At 48.8% G+C, this 22,491-nt stretch overlaps 1 protein-coding gene across 1 annotated transcript; it reads left to right on the top strand.

Annotated features, from left to right (window-relative positions):
• Window positions 1-671: 671 nt before the first annotated feature.
• Window positions 672-15,578, top strand: LOC119375024 (kelch-like protein 10). Its single transcript, XM_049411130.1, has 8 exons — window positions 672-943; window positions 2,028-2,244; window positions 3,881-4,030; window positions 8,992-9,194; window positions 10,523-10,601; window positions 12,380-12,579; window positions 14,614-14,782; window positions 15,420-15,578. Exons 1-8 carry the CDS (start codon window positions 672-674, stop codon window positions 15,576-15,578), a joined length of 1,449 nt encoding a protein of 482 aa, XP_049267087.1.
• The last annotated feature ends 6,913 nt before the right edge of the window (window positions 15,579-22,491 follow it).

The raw sequence follows: 22,491 nt of genomic DNA, 5'->3' as shown, positions 1-22,491 counted from the left end.
GTCAGACACAGAGAGAAACAAGTTTTATTGAAACGGCAAGTGTCAGAGGAGCTTATCTCCCCTGCGTTAGATGACATCTAGGAGTGCTTGGGTCGTAGCGGCATCTTCGGCTTGCGTGATGACTTGTAGTTGGTTCTCGCTGTCTGGGCTAAGCAGAGAGGTCTTCCACTGCTCCGCGTTTACACATGTGTTTTTTTTTTGCCCCTTCACGGTGCTGGGGCAAGCCCAGATAATGTCCGACTCTTGGCCGATCCCGCGTGGGTAGGTGCCAATCAGGGCTTAAAGTCTCCCTTCATTTGAGGGGGGGGAGGCACTCAGAGGGCCGTGACCTATATACACACATACATACAGCCCCTCCTTAAGAAATGGAACGGGGAGCCCCCCCCCCCCCCCCCCCCCCTGTCCTCTGACTTTAAGCCCTGGTGCCAATCATCCCAGCATCATCATCATCACCGTATCACGAGCATAAGTCTGTTGAACTGATACCGCTGGCTACACGAACCGGCAAGCCAGGGCTCAGTCGGCTCTCGGTCGGACCGGCGTGCGGCTGTCTCTTGGTGCGCCCGGTGGTGCGTCAGCGCAGACCGGACGACGCCTGTCTGAGGCCCCGCTTGGTCGGCCGGCTGACCCGTAGCTGCCCATTCTTCAGCCATTCGTGGACGTATACCGAGATGTGTGCCGCCGTCGAGGCCGCGGTGAAGAATCCCACGGGTCCCGCCGACAGCAATGCGGGCAAGATGGAGGACGACATGGTTACCGCGTCTTTCGAGGCGGCGCAGCTCTTCAACGACGATGGTCGGCCGCGGGAGTTCGCGCCGAGCGCGATCGCCAGGGCCATGCCGGGACTGCTGGAACAGCGGAAGGCACGCGAGTACTGCGACGTCGTATTCCGCGCCCCCGACGGCGGGGAGATCTGGGCACATCGATTCGTGATGTGTCACAAGTAAGGGCCGTTCGTTTTATCTCTCCTACGCTTAATGCATTAGCGCGAGTTCAGTATCGGTTGGACATCCACGCGTCTCGGAATGGCCAACCGACGTTGGCGCTGTGGAGCATGAACAAGATAGCTTCGTTGACCTTCATACGCCTTCTTACCAGTGCTTGCCTAAGAGCTCTACTCCCTTTGGTAAGCATGTTCAGTGTGCGATGTCGTGGTCCTCTGGTGGTACTCCGTAAAACCTCCTCGAACTTTAAAATTAGTAAAACATGCTGTTGGGCCAACATCCTTGTGCATTATGAAACGAAGAAGAATGAAAAAACACAGAGCCTCGTGCTCTTTGTTCATCGGACGCATGTGGGCTCTCGTCGAACGCAGGGCGTAAGGCCCGGTTGGACGGCGAGGTGCCGTCCTAAGCTACGTGATCGCGATACAACACAGTGCTCTGCGGCTCACGCGTGGCTGCTGGCGGTGAGGGTGGGAGCGTTCGCTACGCATGCTGACAGCATCCGGAACACAGCCGTTCAGTCTCTGATTCTCGGTGACGCCGGCGGAGCGCTGCTAGCGCTGCAGTTTTTCGTAACGCACGGTCGCCAGCTCCAGCCGCTTCGCGCGGCGCAGCACGCCAGCGCGGTGTTTTGAAGCCACACTCTATGGCAAGCAGCGCTCTGCCGGCGTCACCGAGAACCACAGACTGAACGGCTGTCCACCGGATTCTGTGAGCATGCGTAGCGAACGCTCTCGCCCTCACGCACCGCCGACAGCTACGCGCTGCGAGTATCGCATTTCAACTGTCGAGCACTGTGCACCCCAAAGTGTTATGCACCCTGTGCTGAATCATTGCTGTTTTGAAGTTCGAAGTTTGCGGTTTGAAGTTTATTTCACCAAAGTGTTACATTTTTTTGTTTACATTTTTGAGTCATTCATGAAACAAAGATACAATGTGTGGGGTAGAATGCGGGAAAAAAGCTGCGATACAAACGCAGCTTGACTAGCCCCACATCCCAGCAATACAAGGCAGAAAAAGTGACAGCATTCATGAAGTCATCTAAACAAGTAAACGGGCATCGTTTACTCCCTCTGCCCGCAGGTTTTCGGGTTGCTACACGCTCTTTGTTGTTGCGAGGGAAAGCATGACTCCCGAGGAGAAGCAGGGCGTCTGGACCCGGCCAATCCGGGCGGTGATCAACGACCTGGAAGGCGACATGATCGAGCTGTTGGTCGACTTCGCCTACCAGACATCGTTGTACGAACGCGTCGGCACGCACAACATCGCCAAAGTGCTCGAACTCGCCGTAACGATGAAGGTCAGTCGGGCGTTGCGCAGAATGGGTTTCTTGAATATTCCTTGAATCCGCCTTTTTCATTTTCCTGTGCTGCCCTCTCCCGTTTTGGTGCGGTTTTGGTAGGGGCCGTACAACCGGTATCGCCAGAACAAAAGCCTCCGAGATTAGGAGGCGTTTCGCGACTTGCCCGCTTGGGGAAGGGCGCATGCGCCGTGAAGTTGTGAAAAAGGCGGATTCGAAGAGCGGTTGCGCGCCGAGGAGCATTATCGTTAAGAAGCATGTACTGCTTTCTTTAACACTAATCATCGGTCAGACCTACAGGAAGTTCCAGTTCTCTAGTTCGTATCGGGACCGCGCGAGCGCTGCAACCCATAGGGCTGTGGTTCTCAGCCATGGATGTTTCGGGACCCCTTGTGGACCGGTGGAAGTGACGAGGGACTCGTTGCAGCGAGAGAAAAAGAAAGGGGGGGGGGGATAATAAATTAACACAAGATGCAGCGTGAAATAGGTGCCTTGTATTTCTCCCAGCCAAAGAATGGTCAAACTAAAGTACCACGCCAATTCGATCTCAACATCTTGTCAATAAGTCGTGCGGTCTGCAATCACATTGAACCTGCTTCTAGATAAGTTTGCTGTCCAAGTATGCAAGCCTAGAAGAAGTATGCTTGCGTGCATATGTCGTAAAAATCTGCAAGGGAAGCTTTACAGCCATCTCACGGAGAAAGGGAAGCGTAAGTCAGATACGCCGCAATGCGGTGAAGCACACCAAAATTAAGAAGACGGGGCCGCTGTCCGGGGACATATAGTGTGCCCCCCAAAAAACGCGTATATTTTATTTCTTCGAGGATGGGTTCCGCGGACCCCCATTTGGGAACCACTGGCCTAAGGGATGTCAAACACCTATCACGGCCTTGATGTTTTGTGGAGACTGTTACTCGCTGACTTAGTTGAACTGGCCATTGAGCCGTTCATGCCGGCACTTAGCTAGTTGCTTATTCACGTACTCTCGCACGGCCATTTGGTGTTTCAATCATTGTCATAGTAGTGTACTGGATTTCAGTTGCGCTTTTAAAAACCAGAACTTTTGCTGTTCATGGACGCATCACCGATGTATGTAGTAGGGTGCCGCAATGCGGGATGTCCTCAGCCTAATGCGGAGAACGCGCGCATCATGGTACCCTAGTATGTATACACATTATAACGAATAAAAGAATATCTTCAATTGAATTCGTAGTAATCAAATAACAATGGTTTCATACTATTGCGTCGAAAGGTGTAGGTTAGGTCAAGTTAGGTTAGGTTCCTTTTTTTCCCGGTTTTTGTGACTTCGGTAGCACGGATATTTGGGCTAAATGGTACTTGCTCATTTTTGACAGAATATGGCGCGCACAGCAACACGGACAATGTAAAAAGCCCTGGGCGAGAGGAGCCCGATCACGTGACAAATGTGATACATAAATGTAAGCTTCCCTTCCAAGAAGGTCGCAGTTGCGAGTCAGCGCCCGTGTTGTTTTCCTCTCATAGTGTCCGCGTTTGTGTGCTCGCCATATTCTGTCAAAAATGAATTTGTGACTTCGTAGCGTTTCGCGCCTTTTGGAAGAGGAGAAGAGCAAAATGTTCGCATGTTGTTTTTCTTTCCTTTTGCTTTGCAAAGCAGATATTCCCGATTCGAGATCACTGCCTGAGGAGCCTGAAGCAGAACCTCGAACCGGAGAACTGCGTAGACACTTACCACATGGCGGTTAGCTACGGATACGACAACCTCGCCAGAGAAGCGTTTCGCTACCTGCTTCGCAACTACGATCAGGTAGGAACAGGGTGGTTGTTCTATACGAGAACACAACCGAAAGTGCGCGCTTCTACGAAGGCTAGCTGTCCGCAGAATTTGGGAATTCAACCAAAAAATTTTGACACCAATGATTGAGACCTCTGGATGGATGTCCTAATTCGCGCAATAATAGCCTCATCTTGCGCCTAAGGCAGCTTGCGTTACAGTTAAAAAAGAATGGCTGGTTTTCGCGTGATCGAGAGTAGATATAAGCATGAAATGGTTACCGGCAAAGCAGATTGGTTGGAGATGTAGCGCGCTAGTACGCCAGTCTGCCTGTTTGCACAGAGACATGGGCGTTGGCAGGATTTTGTCTTGGGAGGGGGGTGAAAAGCCGTGTTGCGTCACGGCGGGGTGGAGTGGGGGGAAGGGGGGGGCGCTGGTGTGTAAAGTTTCAGGGGCTTTACTGGTGTGGCTTGGGGGCTAGGGAGCTTTATGTAGGGGGGAGGGGGGCAAGGGCCCCTTCGGAAACCCTGCCGACGCCCGTGGTTAGAGATGACAATAGCCCCAATCTTAAAGGGACTGTCTACCGCTCGGAAAAAATTTTTCTGATTGTGGTGAAAATGAGAAGATCGTTCGTCACATCGGCGGCAACGAGCATGCTTTTGCCCCATAAAAAAGGAATTATATTTTTAATTTGATGTTGAAAATCGTGAAAGAATGACCGCTAGCGTCACTCAACAGCGATGTGGTCAACCTACTGGTAGGACAAGAAATCTTCGCAGGTAGACTCATTCTGCTTAAAAACAAACATGTATAATTTGAAATTGTATTTTACGCACTCGAGGCAGCTTTCGCTTGCGTCAGAGAGTAATTTTTTCATTTTTTTTCTCACGCATCCAAAAAGGCGCCCGGTGGCGCTGCTTGCGGCGCCGTCTTCGATTTCGTCTGCTTCAACTCATGCGCTATGCCATGCGGCTCTCCGCGCTGGTCGTACTGTGCCGCTGTATTGTTGTTAGGATGTCTCACATGTGCTGCGCTGTGAAGGCGTGCATTTATTGTCTCTTTTTGATGAATCGACTTGGCTTGGATTTCAGCAGCAGTGCTAAAATGAACGCATAGAATGCGATTACAGCAAAACAAGCGTTCTGTAATCGTATAATAAGGCTTCATTTAACCACTAGCGCGCGGAAAACGACTGTTACATTCATTCCAATAGTGTTCAGCGAAAATAATGTAATCCTACAGAAAGCACATGTGCTTTCGGTTTTAATTTTTACCGGCACTACAATCGTCATCGCGTCCACCAACCTGTGTTGTGAGCATGTTTCACGCCAATGGAAGAAAACCGAACGCAGATCGAAAAATTCTGTTTAAGAAATTTCTACTCACTTTCCAGAGAAACCGCCGCAAGGTTGGACACTTCAGACGGTACGCTTTCTTCGCGGTACAAAACAGAAAAGCGATGAAGGATGGTAGACAGTCTAGTGATGCAGAACTATCGATGGTACTATCGATACTATCGATAGCTGAGTCACTATCGAACTATCGATGGTGAAAATTACTATGGATAGTGCTGTCGATAGTAAAAAAAATGATGGTGCTCTCGATAGTATAAAATCAACAGCCCGAACTAATTGCAGAATAAACTTGGTTCCCCACGCCCGTGGTACATAGTGGAGCCGGAGGAGCAGGCTGAAGGGCAAGAAAGTTGACATGCTTGCGTTCTTCACCAGAGTGCTTTGCTGACACATGATCATAAAGTCAAACTGTTCAGCTGTAGCGGAAAGGAAGCCTTTGCATGTGGTGGAACATCGCGGCTTCGAATTGATATTGCATTTTATGATTTCAAAATAAAAAATATCAAGAACTAAGTTTGTTAATTGTAAGTTGTAACTGGTTGCTTTTGAATATGAATTTATTGATGGATATATTCCACCGTTCTCACTGCGGAAATAATTTATTTTTCTCGCCAAAAATTCCTCATAAATTACGCGAAGCTGATAGTAGCTATCCCAATGTTTTGGCAATATGTCCGGCTAGCAACAGCATCATTATTCACGCCACTATCGATAGTATTGTCACGTGGTTGTGACGGTCAAGAATGCTGCAGCAAGACTGGCAAATACTCAGCTCTTTCTTTGGGTGAACTTGTGCCCAGAAAATCAAAACTCAATATACTAGCGATACACGCTGCACACTGAAAGCGGCAAGAAGTCGTTGGCCGTCAAGTAATCTGATCATCTGTGGAACGCGTCGTCTTTTATACATCACTCATAATCCCTTCCAGCGTTATCACTGGTGCTCGCGTAAGCTCTCGAATAAACTTGACTATTCGTGTCCGGCGCGTAATCTTAACAGAATGATCTCAAACAATCGTGAAGCTTCTCAAAAACTACGGCGCGGTCAAACGTTGCTAACAGTCTTTGTGAGTGAAACCCGAATACAGTGAAACCTCGGTGATACGATCACAGCTCATACGAATTTCGGGTTGATACGAATTTTCCGTTGGTCCCGGCCAAGGCCCATTGGCCTGCAGTGTAATGGATTACGGTTGTTGCGAACCGATTTTCCCCCATCGACGTTTGATACGAACGTATGCTACCGCCCAGGTACGAAGAGGTGCTGTCCGCGCTGTCGCGGAAGACGCGCCAAGCACGTGCGAGCGCGGGAACGCAAGCGTGGGCATGCGCGCCGCACCGTGAAATCTTCAGAATCACAGTGTAAGAAAAACACTCTTTTTGCGGTCAGAATAAACCGTCAGAGACACGTCACGGCCTCCGAGATTGTGTGCGCGAATCTTTGAGGCTCTTATGTGCCGCCATGTGCCTTCGCGTTTAGACTACAGAGGACGTTAGCGCCATGCTTTTTTTTCTAACGTGTCGACGCGGGCTGCTGTCGTTGTGCCGTGTTTACACGTGCCTTCCTCGTGCATGAGACATCCTATGAAAAGTGGACGAGTACCGAAGGAGGGCGAGGACGATCTTGGCGAAGGAATCAGGCCTCACAATGTCAACATGCGTGACCGTTGAGGTCGCACTTGTGCGGGCACGGCTAGAATTACTGTATATGCTACCTTTAGGTAGCAGAGTTGCGCATCTGTTTTCCAACGCCGCTAGCAACCATGCATTGCGGAGAAGCTGACGCTCGGGTCAATTTTTTGTATTTCTCGACGCCGCCGCTGCAGCTCACTCAATTAACACTAGTTATCGACAGCCAATGTTTATCGCCGGCCTTCGACACGCCAGACATGTTTATCGGCGACCCGGTAGACATGTCGCCTGCAAAAATGGAGTGCGACTTCACCGCATAGCTGTGGTTGCTAGCCGGACCTATGCGCTACTCTGCTACCTAAAGGTAGCATATACAGTGACTCTAGGCACGGCCGTAAATCTCCCAAAAAATATCCCCAACACCTCCGCGATAACAAAATCATAACACAGGACCGTGGTTGTGTAATTTTGTGGCGTTGATCCATCGCGTCAAAGCGCTTCTTTTGTGACTTTCGCTGCAGTACTCCAATGTCATGCAAAAAAGCATACTAAAATGTGGAAGGGGCTACTGCTGTCGCGGGTCACAACGCACCTGGTTCATTAATTAAATACGCGCGTACAGGCCGTATATTTACGAGTGCTGGTATGATTGCCGACATACAAAAACTTAACTGACAATCATTCAGGGTTCTTCCTGACGTTGCTGCGGCCCTGAAGAACAATAAATGAAAATGTACGCCAGCTTTCTCTTGTCGCATGCTCATTTTCCATGCTTTCTGGTGATACGAATTTCGGATGATAAGAATATTTTTGGTGGTCCCGTGAGATTCGTATCAGCGAGGTTTCACTGTACATCAAAACAAAGCAATACACATGCGTGGCACTAATACCGCTAGTAATATTATTGATGGTACTACCGATTGCACAATCGATAGTTTGTTTACACTATCGATAGTTTAAAGAAACCTATCGATGCTATCGATAGTCAATTTACCGATAGTTCTGCATCACTAAGACAGTCCCTTTAAATGGATATAGTGCATGTTCGCTAGGGCACACTACACCACACCATACTGTGTACTGGTCCATATGGACGCCGTAGTTTCTTGTCACTGTGTGGGGTCCATATGGACGCCATGGCTTCCTGTCACTGTGTGGGGTAAATCCTGGGCTTTGCCTAGCGTATGCGGCCACGACGCGACGCAGGCCGGACGCTGGTGCGCCTCACAAAGACTCTTTACCTGAAAAAGTACAGTGGTTTAGCACCGCACGCAGCGTAGCGCCTTCTCTCGAAGAGGCTGCAAAATCCACGCCGTGAATCTCTTTTGGCTCGTTGCCCGGATGTACTCGTTTTGGTCCCGCCACCATGCCCGGATGGTCTCGTTTGAGTACCCGAATAACGGCGCCGGCTTTTGGCTCAAAGTAACTTGAAGCCCGCCCACAAGAGGAGCTAAAAACATTTTCACGCTTAAATTATGGTCATAGAGCCTACATCAAATGTCGCAAATCTTCTCAAAGCTGAATTATGTATTTCAGTAGGGCCCTAGGCGTGCGCCGGGTTCTCCAATAAGGGGGGGGGGGGGCAGGTCTTACCGCGGCCTCCCCGTTTGTTGAGTCGGAAGAAACACAGCCTCGTTATGGACGCTAGAAAGAAAACGAAGCGATCACGTGATTCTCACTACAACGTGCCTTTTGGTCCCTGGCTTTCCTCTAGTAAAGGTGGCAGGTTAACAGTTCTTAGAATGAAGATCACGAATCCTCGGCCGTCATTATCGTCAAAAACCTTGATGACCATAGCACTGCACTTTGATTATTGACGGGACAGGTCTGACTGAACGAAGGTGCGGGGCAAACTTGGCGGCCCCCTGAGACAATTGCGGAGTCGGCCGAACACCCCCCCCCCCCCCATCCATGCGCACGCCTATGAGTACGGCGGAAGCGGAAGTCTTCCGGTGTCCTTGTTTGTTAGCAGTGTATAGGAGTCACGCTTATTTATACGTGACGCAGGTGTGGAAGAACAGCGCGCAGTTCGAGGCGCTGACGCCAGAAGAGATGCGTGCCGTACTTGAAGACAACCGGCTGCACGCACTGAGCGAGGTGGAGGACACCTTCAGGTCCATCCTCAAGTGGATCTCCGCCGACGGCGGCGCGAGGAAGATGTACCTCGCCAAGTTCCTGCCTCTCGTTCGTTTCGTACGGTGTACCGTCATGTGAGTGGAAAGTCGTACACCCCACGCGTCTGCAGAGGATAGCGCTTCAGTGGCGCGACCACCGAGTGACACTCTTCTTTCTCTTCCGAGCACTTCCGGTTGAGCACTTACTTCCAAACACTCTAAGAAAAAAAAAAGGTGTCAAGTGACTCTTCTTTGCTACACATGTGACTCTTCCATGTATAAAGCTCTTTAGAGAGGCACGTTGACTCTCTTTAGGAGAGTCACGGAGTGTGTGACTCTCTTTAAAGAGAAGCACGCTAACTCTCTTTTGAAGAATCGTGCACCCCACGGCTCTCCTAAAGGGAGTTAACTTGACTCTCCAAAGATAGTTATACATGGGAGAGTCACATGTGCGCTCTAAGAAAAATCGAGTATTTGGGGAGTAATATAATCATCTGGCTTGCTCGCGTTTCTTTTCTTGAAAAACCTGGCTCTCGTCACTTTCCAATCAAGAATGCTATGTCACGATGATAACGCGCGCGCCGTTCGTGACTGGATAGTGCCGGGACCGCGGTGATAACGCGAGGAAAGTACGCGAGGTGGATGGCGATTGTCGTTGTGTGGCAGAAATACTTTCCAAATACTCGATTTTTTCTGGGAGTGTGTAGCAAAGTAGAGCCAAAAGACACCCTTTTTTCTTAAAGTGAAGAGTGTAGGATTGGGCACGTTGGTACATGATTACGAGTGCATATCGGCACAAACGGCAAGAGGGAACAGGAGAGAGGACACAGAGCGCTGAGGAACACAGAGGATCAGCACTCCGTGTCCTCTCTCCTGTTCCCTCTTGTCCTTTGCGCTCACATGCACTCTTAAGCACCTACCTTCGGTTATCCGAATATTAAGAAAAAATAATGTTCATAAACTGTTCGAAATCGGTAGTTCTGGTTCAAGTTAGAGAGTTATATTGGATACATATGATGTCGGAGCACAAGTTTGCTTAAGATAAGGGGCAATTAACTGTCAGGATAATTGATGAAGACCAATCGAATGAGTTAACTGAAAGGGTCGATGCTGTTTTGTGAGCAATCGGGATCCTTGAGGCTGGTGGCGGAGCAGATCTCAACCACCCGCTTTTTTCTACGTGGCCTGTGAGATCCTCTTCGGCAGTGTGACGAAGGAGTTACCCAAATTAATACACTAAGGTACACTAACGCCGGGGGGGCGAGTGCCACTATACAGGACACCTAGATGAATGATTAGGGTCGCCTTCAACTTTTTTATTGATGGTTGCCGCCATCTTGAGCTTTCACACAATTATTTTCAGTTTTAAATGTCGTGACGTCAAGCTAGAACGCTGCTATTTCGCTGTTCACGCGTTCTTGCAGAGACTTCGAGAAGGTGATCATCAGCCCAGAAGTCCAGGGTGACGGCGACAGCCTGAAAGTGCTGAACGTCATCCACCAGGTCAGGGAACTTTTTAACACGAAAGTGTTTTATGCCGGGGTCCACCAAGACTTTCATGACGTATTTCCGTCACGGAAGTACGTCAGCAAAATGAATGCCATGAGATGGCAAAGAAAAAAAAACTATAAGGAAAATTTCCGTTGACGGGATTCGAACGCATGACCCCTCGGTCCGCGACGACGTCTAACGGGCGTTTAGCCCACTGAGCTACCGCCAAACACAATACGGAGGATATACAAATGCGCCTTTTATCTTTCACACTTTCCTCTCGCAGTGCTCTTCGATGGATGGATTGATGCTATGAGCGTCCCCTTTATAACGGGGTGGTGACATCTGTGCCACCAGGCTCGAAAAAAAAAAACGCACCGTTGCTACGACCGTCCCATTCGGCGCGTTTACAATACAAGTTTAATTTCGTCAATGCTTTAACACACCGTGAGGTGGCAGGTTTAGCGAAAGCGTCGCTCATATCCATCCATATCGAAAAATAGCTCTCCGACACTCGCCTGGCTGTCGCACCGCGTTCCCCGCTCGCCCTGTGAGTATTAACGGCCAGGCTAGAGGGAGCAGACGACGCGCGTAGCGTTTCTCTTCGCATTTCACGACGCTTTGAAGGAGTGCATATCGAGTATCAGTGTTTATTATGTGCTTGTTGGTGCCATCTTTGCGCGGGATTCACCATATGCGGTGTCCACGTATATATTAAGAACTTCAGCTACCGCAAGGGTTAAATCATGATCACGGGCGTTAGTCGTCGTTACGGAGATGTGCCACTAGGCGTCAACGTGAGTGCGACGCCTCCACATCAAGCGGTGCTATATCTGCCAAACAACAGTAGACATTGTACATGCTCTCATATACCAATGCACTATAAATAATCAACTACTTCTGTGACAACACGTTTCACTTTCGTGTTGTACCGATTCCTATGACGGAGGGATCAACCAACCATCTTTTTGTTCGCTCAGTGGGCACGCGCGTAGTTGCGCCCTTAGTTACCAGCGGTTATCTTGTTTTCTCGCTACATGCCGTTCCCATTTCTGCTTGATTTCGACTAAGGTGTCCTTAACACACGTTTGTTCCCTGACCCACTCTGCTCTCTTCTTGTCTCTTAAGGTTACGCCTATCATTTTCCTTTCCATTGCTCGCTGCGTCGTCCTGAGTTTAAATTGAACCCTCTTTGTAGGCCTCCAGGTTTCTGCTCCGTAGGTTAACGTCAACATAAATCTAAGGACACGGGCCTCTAGAATTTCGCCTCCATCGAAATGCGGCCACCGAGGCCGGGATTTGATCCCGTGACCTGCGGCTCAGCAGGCGAGCATCATAACCACTAGTATACCGCGGTGTGCAGTTCCCGGCTACGGCGGCCGCATTTGGGTAGGAGCGAAACGCAAAGAACACGCGTGTGCTTAGATTTAGGTGCACGTTAAAAGACCACAGGTGGTTAAAATTATTCCAGAGTACTCACTAAGACGCACCTCATAATGATATCCGCGTTAAAGTCGCTGCTTCTGTCACCATGAAAGGAACGAAAGGTCGAATAACGCCTGCCGTTGCATTTTGTACAGAAGCCAGAACTCCTCTTCCTTCAATAAAGAGTATAGAATATGTGAAATTACTCCTGTCGTAGTTCGATATGTCGCTCGGTGGCTTTGCCAACGATAACGCTCGCATTTACATCCTTAGATTGTGATGAAGCATATGCGGTCCAAAAGATTTACTCTATATACGCCCTTTCCGCAGTCTCTGGAAGGTATAGGCTCTTTGTATACACGCAGACGCTGACCCGGCACTCGATGGCGGTCGGCCAAGTTGCCGGCATCGACCTGTCCCCGAAGCTGTGGCTAACGCCTCGCCTGCCCAAGGACATCTTGTTCCTCTTCGGTGGATGGACGTCGGGCGCCACCAACCACATGCAAACTTACAACTGCCGCGCCGAAAAGTGGCGCTTCTTGGGCAGGCAGTACACCCCGCCCAGGTAAGTCGTGCTCTATTTTAAGTGCGTGGCACTTTAGGGGCCTGGCATGTCGTCCATCGGCAGATCTCATGTGTCGTGATCACGCTCAAAATCAAGTGGTCAATACGGGCCTGAAAGAAGGCTAGCAACGCTCAAAACAGGGTTAAAATAAACGAGCGAGATCTATAGTAATAAAATTAACGGAAAGAACCAAGAAGTCATCGCAATAATGAACTTTATATTGCTCAGAACGCTTCGGAAACGTGCGGCTGATGCCCGCGCCGCGCGAGACGGGGCGCCACTAACCTCGCCAAGTGGGCGATTGCTCCTACCACGGGTGCTTCTTCGGCGCCTTCGTCGCTACATCTGAAGGGGGGAAACAACCTGACGGAACTCGCTGCAGACGACACGTATCTCAACTGCCGTAACAAGGCTGCAGGAAGTCGATAAAGCGCAGTAGAATGTAGCCCGCGTGTCGCACATCGAGTTTGCGAATCTCCCTAACAAGATTCTACTCGGTGCCGGGGAAACCCTACGTGCTTACCTCAAACATTGACGTCATCGACGGTTTGGTGAACGGAGCACTGGGAAGTCTACGAACGGCAATCGCTCGGTGCCCGTGCTATAGGCACTTCCTCAGGTTTCACAATAGTGGAGCAGCATTTAGCACTGAATTTAGAACTATACCAATCGCTACACAACTTTTTTTGCTCGCACTCTTTAGTTCTTTAACGAAGCTGTGATAGGTCAAACCTTTTTCGTACGTCATATATGTACGCAATAACTCCTAGCGTGTTGTGGCGCAGAAATTAGGCAAGCCCCACCTTACTCAACACTGGTCCGCTCAAAATGAAGGAGGGAGCACACGGGCAACAAACAGCAATTAAGATTTCTGGAAATACGTCACCAACAATCGAGAAAGACTTGAATGAACCGTCGGAATAACGTTTCAGCTTCACTGGTTAAGCGTCTGTACGAAGCGCTTGGGCGGTCACTTATTTTGTGCGACATGTAGGCGAGCAATAGGTAGACAATCGATGTCGATGGGTACTTAAAATGTCGGAAGATGCACGTGAAACGAATGCAGGATACAACGCGGGAAAATAAGTAGAAGTACGCAAATATGTGTCACATCGTACTCCAAGTGCATAGAACTGATTAGGCAGGGGAAGTAAATCGGCAGAAAGCCTACTGGCACCCTACAGGGTGATTCATTAAGAGCTGACCTATTTCACTGGTTTGTAGTTTTGTTACAAATTATCCGATTTTAATGCGGTTTGTGGCAAAAGATTCAGAAAGGACAGAAATTTAATCCGTGGCCCGCCCAGTTTTGATGTGCGATGCCGAAAGAAAATGAAAAAATAAGAAATAACCAGAACCGCGACCTTCCGCGAAATTCCACGCAATTATGGACTGCATACTGTTGAAGTCAGAACAGTTTGACGTTTTGGGTGGTCATTTCAAGATCTTTACAAGCCTTTACTGGTCACGTTTGGCATGCTGCAATTCAATGAGAATTTTTAACGTTTTATAAGCGCTAGGCATCCCTCACTGTGGGGGATTTCGCGGTTTTCGTTATTTATTATTTATTCCTGTTTCTTTGCGTTGCACATCTAAAAACGAAACAGGCCCTCAAATTTTCGTCCTTCCTGAACGTTTTGCCTCAAACCGCATTAAAATCGGATGCTTTTTAACAAAACTACAGCCCAATGAAATAGGTCGCTCTAAAAGAATCGCACTGTGGAATACGAATGAATGTATAGTTCCTGCATATTGTAGTCCTTATTTTCATGAATGTATACGCAAATAGGCGCTATATTAGAAAGCCTTCTAGGGCCTACTAAAGGCAGGAATGTTTGTAAGAATACTCAAATAACCGACATGCTACACATCTCTCTATACTTGCCTTGAGCTCACCACGCGTAGGTGAATTGCTATGGCAGAGAGCCTGTTAGCAACTAATATATCTGTTGATAAATATTCGAGGCCAGGCATCTGTATATAAGTTGGACGTGAGAACTCGAAAGATTCTCACTCACCGTGAAAGCAACGCAGGGCGTACCACGGCGTAGCAGTGGTCAACGAGTGCATTTACGTCGTGGGCGGCTTCAACGGCCGCGAGTGCTACCATTCCGTCGTGTGCTTCGACGTGCCCCTGGCCAGATGGACCAGCAAGGCGAATATGGCGTACCCACGCTGCTACGTCAGCGTTGCCGTTCTGCAGGCAAGTGACAAGTTTGCGTTACTATACTGACTTGTTGAGATAAATTGGCGCAAATAATAAAACGTCGATTTAGGAACACAAGGAAGTATAGGCGATAACTTGTCTCCTTTGTGTTCTTTGTCGTTTTATTAAGGCGATAGCCTTAGGAGCCTCATCAAACGCGAAAATTTACCGTCGGCATCGACGGCGTCAACAATATTGATGTAAACAAATCATCACGTGACACGTCACCGTATGACGTCATCATGACGTCACAGATCAACAAATTGTGTGACGTCATCATGCCACCACTATGACGTCACAGCGTAACGTCAGCTAATGCCATCACAAGACGTCGTCACTTGGTCAAACGTGCGCCGATCACGGAGGCAGTGCAAAATCGTGTGAGGTGCGGAAAGATTGCAATGCCCCCAATTCTAGACGCTGTTCAAAACCACGTTAGATGCGCGAAGCTTCCCGAGGGCTGCGGGGGACGACCAATACATTGACTGAGATGAAAAGAAAGATGGCTTTCGCCTTCGAGTTGTCTTAGGCGAATGCATGTGGGAACTTGTGAGTCTTTGTGCAGTTGAACGAAAATCGCTAGAGGTGTTTTTCGTGTCTGGTATGATGGAGTCGTTTGATGGCTTATTCGCAGGGCTATATCTACGCCATGGGCGGCTTCACCGGGGAACTGCGCACAAGTACGGTTGAACGGTATGACGTGAAGAACGACCGCTGGTCCATGGTAGCCAGCATGATGGAAGAGCGCAGCGACGCCAGCGCCGGAGCAGCTTGCGGGCGCATCTACATGTAAGGCCGCTTCTGCATGGCCTCCGAGACTGCGCGCCGGCAGGGTTTCGGGGGACATGGTTTCTGGATTTCGAAGTGCTTTGCGGCCGCCGCGGAGGCACGGTGCTCGGCTGCTGACCCGAAGGTTGCGGGTTCGATCCCGGCCGCGGCAATGGCAATTCGATGGATTAGAAATGGTGGGGGCCGGTCTGCTTAGATTTAGGTGCGCGTTAAGGAACCCCAGCTTTTCGAAATTCCCGGAGCCTTCCCCTATACGGCCTGCCTCATAATCATAGCGTGGTTTTGGCGCGTATAATATAACATTTCCGGTCTCCGGAAATTTCGACCACCTGGGGTTGTTTAACGTGCATCTAAATCTTACGTACACGGGCCTAGCATTTTCGCCTCCATCGAAAAATAATAATATTATTATTATTATTATTATTATTATTATTATTATTATTATTATTATTATTATTATTATTATTATTATTATTATTATTATTATTATTCACACCTTCGACCATCACCGGTTGCGCAACCGTCTGCGACTAAAAGCGACTCTACGCGACCGATGTTCACACCTGCGTGCGACTTATGCCCGTCGACACACAGAATTCACGTCTGCTCGCATTGCTATTGCCCTGCAAAATAAGCTGACGTCCAGTTCCCGTGCATCCGATTGGTTCGGAGGTTTGCGAGTGCAGTCGCGCGACTGAAAAAATCGAGCAGCGAGCGACTAAGCCAAAGCAGCCTAGATGTTAGGTTGCACACGGGTTGCACATGGTCACGGTTAGCTTGTTACTCGTTGCCCGACTCGTTCGTCAAACGTCGTCAAGTTTCAGCTGGGCGTCCGCAGCAGCTCTGCGGACGCAAGCTGCCATTGGAAGTTGCTTGCAGCCTGGCCTGCGTCCGCAGAGCTATAGCGGTCGCCCAACTAAAACTTCGTCGGACTTGTTTGGGGCAGCGCTAAAGAACACACGGACAAAGACACATAGTAGACGCCACGGGCGCTGCCATAGTAGACGCCATAGTAGCGCCCGTGGCGTCTACTATGTGTCTTTGTCCGTGTGTTCTTTAGCGCTGCCCCAAACAAGTCCGACGATGAACCAGCTCGCCCAAACCAAAGTTTTGCTAGAACTAAAACTGTCCGTACTCGGTGGGAAACTCGGCAACAGACGTTAGTGCGGCGACGAGTGATACTGCTGAGCGAGCGTAAGGCGTGATGTGGAGCAGCATTATTCGACGCCGCACGAACCGCAGCCCATCGCTTTTCTCGAACGATTTCGTTGAGCTGTAATTTGTAATAATTATTACATTCGTGAAAACTCCAGCAATGTAATTAGTAATGTAATTACGTTTTAGAAGTAATTTTTCCATCTCTGGGTGGAGGGTAAGTGGGTGGGAAAGGGAGGAGTGTGTGTATGTGTGAAGGTTTATTGTACAGTCACGAGTAGAGAAACTTGGAAGAGTGTGCTAGACACGAGGACCTGTCGTGATCTCTGATCAGCGCTGTGTAGGTTGTCCAAGTTGTATTGACAGAGACTTGTGTAGTTCAACAGTGCTATAACATGGAACGCGCGCGCCCTCACAGTGCAAAGACTAACCGAAACGTTGTACGATGCGTTATTTAATGTATTTATTTTATATATCAATACTGCGACACTCACTAAAAGTTTCAGCATAAAAAATAACAATAAATACAGGAAATGTAACTGTACGCTTTAGAAAAAACAAACAACGGTTCACAATAAACAGGTGCGAGGGGTAGGATGAAACTGGCAGTGCACTTAAAATAATCGCTACAGTGATTCATAATAAACACGTACATGCAATGAAATTCAGATAATCACTACTGGAATTGCGCAGCAACGAGGTTTGGTTGTGAAACAACTTTGTTAGTAATTTTATTACAATCCGTATAATTGTCCCGGCGAAAAACGGGTACCTAAAAAAGTTGCTTAAAAAAGCTTCTTTCAATAATGCTCACGGTGTCCTTCTATTTGTACGCCCCGTTGTCATAATATAGTATTTTGTTTATCCCATATTTTCCCCTGCAAAAGTACTTAACAACGTGTGTTTAACTTGTCTCGTTAAATGAGTGCGGCGTTTTTCTTACGTCCATTTTGTTATTGAACTCCAGGCAGCCGCCAAGTCTATGGGTCCAAAGAGTATCGTGTGCTGTGCGTACGCGATGAATTAAACACGAAAAAGCGCTGTATATGTTGTCAAAGATGTATTGTTACGAAGATCGTGTCGTGCCGAATTTTATCGACGACATTCTACATACCGTATACTACGATTCTCGAGCAGCGTGGGTGGCTACACGGGCCACGGTATCCTGGACAGCGTCGACTGTTACGACCCTTCGACGGACAGCTGGACCCGGGTCATTACAATGTCGACCCCACGCAGCGGCGCTAAGGTCGTCGTCCACAAGGACACGCTGTACATCATCGGCGGTTACAATGGGAGGACTCGACTTGCGAGCAGTACGTGCGTTTATAAGGAGAAACCCTAAAGTGTATCGCAAGACCGTAAGTGACTTCACACATAACTAGTTAGCCCAAAAAGATCAAAGGACAAGGTGAAGAAAGCAGACAAAACACAGCGCTAAAGTTAAATTGCAGCAGTTGAAGTTTAGCGCCGCGTTGTGCCTGTTTTCTTCACCGTGTCCTTTGTCCTTTTTGCGCTAACATTAGTAGGATACAAGTCCGAAGAGGCCCCGCGCAGACGACCGAAGCGCGGCAGCCCATCGCCTCCGCGACTAAAGAAATAGTCCCGCTCGTGCACTCGTCAATGTTCTCCGAAGGCGGGGTCACCGGCTGCCCGGCTCATGACGTCAGTCTCGAGTGCGCGCCCATTGGTGCAGGTTTCTGTGCATCCATCTTTGAGGAGGAAATGCCGCGGACTTCTAAAGCTGTATCCGACTTTATAGTTATTTCTGAAGTCAATTCGTACCGACTGGCCTAACTCGCACCTCTAATGCTGGGAGTGAGACATTGCTGCCGCAATGTCTCGCAAAGGTCTCGCCATAAACTCACGTGACCTTGGCTGAGCGATGACGTCATATCATGACGTCATGATGTGGCGCCATAAAGACATCACACCACGTTGTCGCTTGGTCAAAGGTGGGTCGATCACGGAGGCAGTGCAAGACGACGTGAGGTGCAGAAAGCTTGGAATGCCTCCGATCCCAGAGGCAGTGCAAAGGCACGTTATGTGCAGACAGCTTTCTGGAGGGGGGGGGGGGGGGTCTTTGGGAAGAAGGATCAGTGCAATCGAATGAGAAGGGAAGATAAATTTCTCCTTGGAGACGTCTTAGGCGACTGTGTGAGGGATCGTGCGCATTTTCATTGTATTCATCGGGTCTGAAGGCCGCATGCTCCTATAGGGTGATTCCTTCAGAACTGACCCATTTTACTGAGCTGTAGTTTTGTTACAACGTATCCGATTTTAATGCGGCTTGCCGCAAAACGTTTAACGCCGAAAGAAAAAGAAAGAAATTCACGCTATTGGTATTTGGTAATCGCTTTAAAAAGTATTTAAAGTAATAAAAGCCAGAAATTCGCATTTATCGGCGGTGTTTGTGCCACGTTTGCTACTAATGTCACCTTAGTGCACATCCATTTTACTGCGTTGAAATTTGAAAATTTTTTTTCGCAGTGTTTTTTTTCTCCGCTCTGTGGGAACCATGGGAAATAATATTTTGCAGACTGCATCCCTTTTTCTTCCATAGATCGTTGTTCGGCAGTGAAGAGGATAAAACGCGACGTGTTTACAAGCAGGATATAACGGACTTCAGTCAGTGGTAAAGAAACTCTGCCTCTGTGGAATGTTTTCGCAAGGCATGAACCAATTGGTCTCGTTCAGGCACTTCGCTCAAGACTTCTTCATTCACGCCTTTCAGTGGAGCAGCTTGATGTGAGGAGAGCCCGTTTCTCGGAATTACCCAGCATGCCCCACGAGAAGAGCAACTTCGCCGCCACGGTCCTTGAAGGCTGCATCTACACCATCGGGGGCTTCAATGGTAAGACGGGGCAGCGAGTCCGTAGGGCCATCGCTATAAACAAATACAAACAACAATAATACCCTCTTCAGACTCCTTGTCCCTCAGGGGACTCAAGCACGCGGTCCGCGGAGCTTTCGTTTGTGACCCGGCTCTCACATGAGAGAGAGAGAGAGTACAACTTTATTAAGAGTCCAGTGCAGACGCAGAGGTTGCCCCGCGCCACCCGGCTACTCCCACGTTGGGACCGGCAGGTCTAGCCTAACGGCCCTGTCGCGGGCGCACTGGACGGCCAGGATTTGGTCCTGTTCGTCTCAATTGTAAGTGCGTGGCACTTTAGGGGCCCGGCTTGTTGCCCATCCGCTGTCTCGTGTCGCATGGTCACGCAGTGGTCATTGCAGGCCTAAAACAAGGCTAACAATGCTTAAAACCACTGCAAAATAAGCTAATACGGTCTAAAGTAATATAAACTACAGAAATAACCAAGGATAAATCGCAATAATTTACCTCAAAATCGAGAGAAACGCTTCTGGAACGTCCGGCTGAGACCTGCACCGCGCAAGAGAGGGCGCCACCGCCTCGACAAGCGCGCGATCGCCCGGGGAATCGCTGGGTTGCCTGTGTTATGCGCTTCCTCAGATTTTACGGTAGTGGAGAGCTGCATTAAGCGCAGGATTTAGAACTACACCAAGGCATACACAAGAACTACATTAGTGCTATATTAACCGCAGAATTAGCGCTGGATTAGAACAGAAATAGCGTAACATTATGCGCTGGATTTATATATTTTTATTTTCTTAAGAGGTATGTCATGAGCTACACAGACGAGACCGGTCTCAAACGTTCCTTTTTGTTGAGGCACCCCATGCGGCCACCAAAGTTCTGAAACATCACCTTGGAACAAAAAACTACATATTTCATAATCGGCGAACAGATTTCAGTCATTCTGTAGATCAGTATTGATTTGTTCCTCGAATCCTGACGTCAAATTCCCTTCAGAAATGACCCGTATATAAAATATTGGCACGTGCGTTTCTGATTATCACTTTTGCTGTATTCGGTTTTCGCCCACAAAGACTGTCAGCGACGCTCAGCGCAAACCACGCCTCATTGTTCGAGAAGCTTCCCGATTATTGTAGATCGTTTTTGCGCGCAGGACGCGAACACTAGAGCTTATTCTACAGTTTGCGCGGCAACCAGCGATAATGCTGGAATATTCGACGGCACATGTATAAATGCCGACGCGCTTCACCGCTAGTCAGTTGATCGACGGTCGACGCTCTGTTCGCCGCTATCAGTGTATTGCTGTAGTTTGACTTTCAGTTTCCCGGCCACAAGTTCGGCCAAATAAACAGTTTCATCTCTGACGTGCTGACCGCTGCCTTCGTCGACGTCACGACCACGTGACAATATGGTAAAAGCCTTTCATTCAAATGGCAATGTTAGCTGACATTTGGCTCAAACTCCCCACCCCCTTCCCCCCAGCTTTTCACTCGCTCCGATCTTCTTTACTGTCCCGTGTTCTCAGGTTTTGACGGAAAACTGAGTTTCGTAGGCGACAGACCCGGTGTCCCTGTCGGAGGACAGCCATTGTGGAACCATCTAGCTGTGAATAACACATAGCGATTATTAGCTTCTTTGGGAAGGCAACGTGCCGACAATTCGTACGAATAAGTTTAACGCGCGACATTGCCCCAAGGTCTGAGGAGGATATGAGTACGCTTTACGTCCTATAGTAATCCCGTTCGTCTTCGTCACACGCTGAAAGAGAGAGAGAGAGAATAAAAAGAACTTGCAGGTGATGGCATCTCAAGTAACGAGCTGTGACAATGCTGCAGAGAGCACGCGTGCGTCTCTGTTTTGCGGTGGGTGGTCCGCTCAGTCTAGAGCGGACCACCCACCACGTTAGTTGCCCTTCTAGCTCGGTAGACCATGTGTGGACCAGTACCTGCTGGTCTGTCGAGTATATATATTGTCACGACTAAAAGCCGGCAGACTGACAGAGGACAACGAAGTGAGGAGCACGAGCAGCAACCACGGTCGCTCTCTGAGGAAGACGACGTTGAAGTGGCTGCTCTTTTGATCTGTCAATACAGACCTTGTTTTCCTTGTCGCACCGGGGTCCTGTGTCCTGTTCTTTCCGCGTTGCGACACTATATATATATATATATATATATATATATAGGAGCTATAGACAGCGGTGCAAGCCATTGCCGTGTTCTGGGGATATGTAACAGGCGTGAGCTTCGATGTGCTCGTACATACCCAGTACATCTGTAACGTCAAGAAAGAAAGAAAAGGTAGAAATTAAGAGCGCCTCCCCAATCGAGATAATGGGGGCAAGCGAAGCTGGGCGTGTTCGTGCCTGATATGCGCCTTTCTTTCTTTCTTTCTTTCGTTCTTTCTTTCTTTCTTTCTTTCTTTCTTTCTTTCTTTCTTTCTTTCTTTCTTTCTTTCTTTCTTTCTTTCTTCTCCCTAGTACTTTTTTCCTTGCTCCATGCCGGGAATTGGACTTTTACCCACGCTTAACAGCGCAACACTTCTGTTGCTACAGGTAACAACGATTATCGTACGTGAAACAATGAAAGGCCACATCGAAATGCGACAACGTGAAATGACAGGTCACCTCAATAACAGATCAAGCTGCCACATAAAAAACAGCCGATCACCGACAAGTCCACGATCGAGAGAGCATCACTTATTGGAAAACAGCCCTTAGAAACACGCACGTGACCGGCACACACCCGAAGGCCGCATTTCTCTACACTCGCCGCGGATTTGGCTTCTTCATGTGTGATAACGGCGCCACCGTAACCTGTGGCTCGTAATAGCTACAGGTTACATCAGGCACGCACACGCCTACATCAGGTACACCAGGCACATCAGCCACGCACACGCCAAGCTTCGCTAGGCCCCATGCATTTTACCG

Source organism: Rhipicephalus sanguineus, chromosome 11 (genome assembly GCF_013339695.2).
Source record: "Rhipicephalus sanguineus isolate Rsan-2018 chromosome 11, BIME_Rsan_1.4, whole genome shotgun sequence".
NCBI lineage: Eukaryota > Metazoa > Arthropoda > Arachnida > Ixodida > Ixodidae > Rhipicephalus > Rhipicephalus sanguineus.
Note: the sequence above shows the minus strand (reverse complement) of the source record. Positions and strands in the feature narration are given on the sequence as shown.

Excerpts from the sequence above, each read along its gene's own strand:
- LOC119375024 (XM_049411130.1), top strand. The coding sequence starts at position 672 with ATGTGTGCCGCCGTCGAGGCCGCGGTGAAGAATCCCACGGGTCCCGCC. Across the intron at positions 944-2,027 it reads CGATTCGTGATGTGTCACAA|GTTTTCGGGTTGCTACACGC; the intron begins GTAAGGGCCGTT and ends CTCTGCCCGCAG. Across the intron at positions 2,245-3,880 it reads AACTCGCCGTAACGATGAAG|ATATTCCCGATTCGAGATCA; the intron begins GTCAGTCGGGCG and ends TTTGCAAAGCAG.